General features: G+C 54.5%; 1 protein-coding gene across 1 annotated transcript; it reads right to left on the bottom strand.

The window, feature by feature from the left end:
• Positions 1–915: 915 nt before the first annotated feature.
• Positions 916–1446, bottom strand: LOC103253947 (BRI3-binding protein-like; the record flags this gene model as incomplete). Its single annotated transcript, XM_008052146.1, has 1 exon — positions 916–1446. A coding segment is annotated over one exon (431 nt), but the record flags the coding sequence as incomplete, so codon positions are not given.
• Positions 1447–1554: the final 108 nt, after the last annotated feature.

The raw sequence follows: 1554 nt of genomic DNA, 5'->3' as shown, positions 1-1554 counted from the left end.
CCAGCCTGGGCAACATAGCGAGGCTACGTCTCTGCAAAAAAATATAAAAAATTATCTGGGTGTGGTGGTGCAAGCCTATAGGTCCCAGCTACATGGAAGGCTGAGGTGGGAGGACTGTTAGAGCCCAGGAGATCGAGGCTACAGTGAGCCACTCACTCCAGCCTGGAGGACAGAGTGAGACCCCGACTCAAAAGAACAAAAAAGACTTTAAGGGCACAGCTTTCATGGGCATGTCTAGCTGGCCAACAGTGAACAGACCTTGCGTGATCTTTGTGCTTACCCAATAGCTCGTGGCATCAAACCCCTGAGACATTTCTCAGCCCTTTTGTGCATTTTCCTTTGCAAAATGTTGAGATTAAAACACACCTTTAAAACACACCGGGAATTAAAATCCCAGGTCTTCTAGAAATAAGGACTTCTTTGTTTAGAAACATGACGCATGGGGGATTGGCGGGGGTCGCTGGGATCTGGGGGTGGAATCTCACCCCCAGCCCAACTGTCCACATTCAGGAGCGACACCAAGACGCCAACACCCACCAAAAATAACACAACATAAGCTCACAGCTTTGGAACACGAAATGACGCGTGCAGACCTACCTCACTCCCGACCCCTCCACCAGACACAAGCACCGCCCGCCTCTAAACTCCGAAATGCCAGATTCGCACGTCCTTCCCCTCCATGTAAAGTTTTAATATACTTGACTCAATCTGCCTTTATTAGAAAACCTTACAAAAGATGTATTTAAATGCTTGAAAAAATTAATTTTATGCTCTATGCACAGATAAGTTTCTCTTACTGTACAACTAAATAGGGTTCTATCCTTTGTTTAAAAAATATTTCTTTTTTTCCCACTAATGACACCTGGCAAGGAGTCCTACGGAAATGACGCGCCATCCTCCTGGGAGGTGTCAGAGGGGCCAGGACGGTGGAAAGAGCCTCAGACGCGCCACTCTCCTGCTGGGTCCCATTTATTGCCTGGGGCTCGGCGGTTTCCAGGTGCCGCCTCCGACGGCCTCACTTGTCCTTGGCGCGGTCCAGGGTTTCCAGCACCCTGGAGAGGCGGATGTTGAGCACCCGTACCTGGTTCTCCAGCTGTTCCAGCTTCCCCTCCAGGCCGGGGCCGCCAGGGCCGGCGGCACCAGCGCAGCTGTGGAAGCCCATGGGCCCGGTCATGAAGTAGACGGCCACCACAAAGCACAGCGGCAGCACGGTGTTCTCGGGCTCGCCCTCGTACTTGTGCAGGATGTACATGCACGACATCGAAAACAGGACCACCCGCACGACCCAGAAGCAGCGGCCGAACACCACGTGCAGCACGTTGAAGACGAAGCCCAAGGTCAGGGACAGGAGCCAGTAGGCCAGGAGGACGATGACCACCAGCAGCAGGGCGCGGGCCGGGCTGTTGGCCACCGAGGCCGGGCTGAAGTACTGCGACAGGTTGGACACTGCGGGGCGGAAGAGAGGAACCGGGCGGGTTACACGGGGGCTTCCCCAACGGGCTCGGAAGGCCTCTCCGACGACCGAGGAACCCAGACGAGCCTCCGCCTTCCTTC

The sequence above is a fragment of the Carlito syrichta genome, unplaced genomic scaffold (assembly GCF_000164805.1).
Source record: "Carlito syrichta isolate Samal-C Ts95f unplaced genomic scaffold, Tarsius_syrichta-2.0.1 Scaffold258369, whole genome shotgun sequence".
Taxonomy (NCBI): Eukaryota; Metazoa; Chordata; class Mammalia; order Primates; family Tarsiidae; genus Carlito; species Carlito syrichta.
Note: the sequence above shows the minus strand (reverse complement) of the source record. Positions and strands in the feature narration are given on the sequence as shown.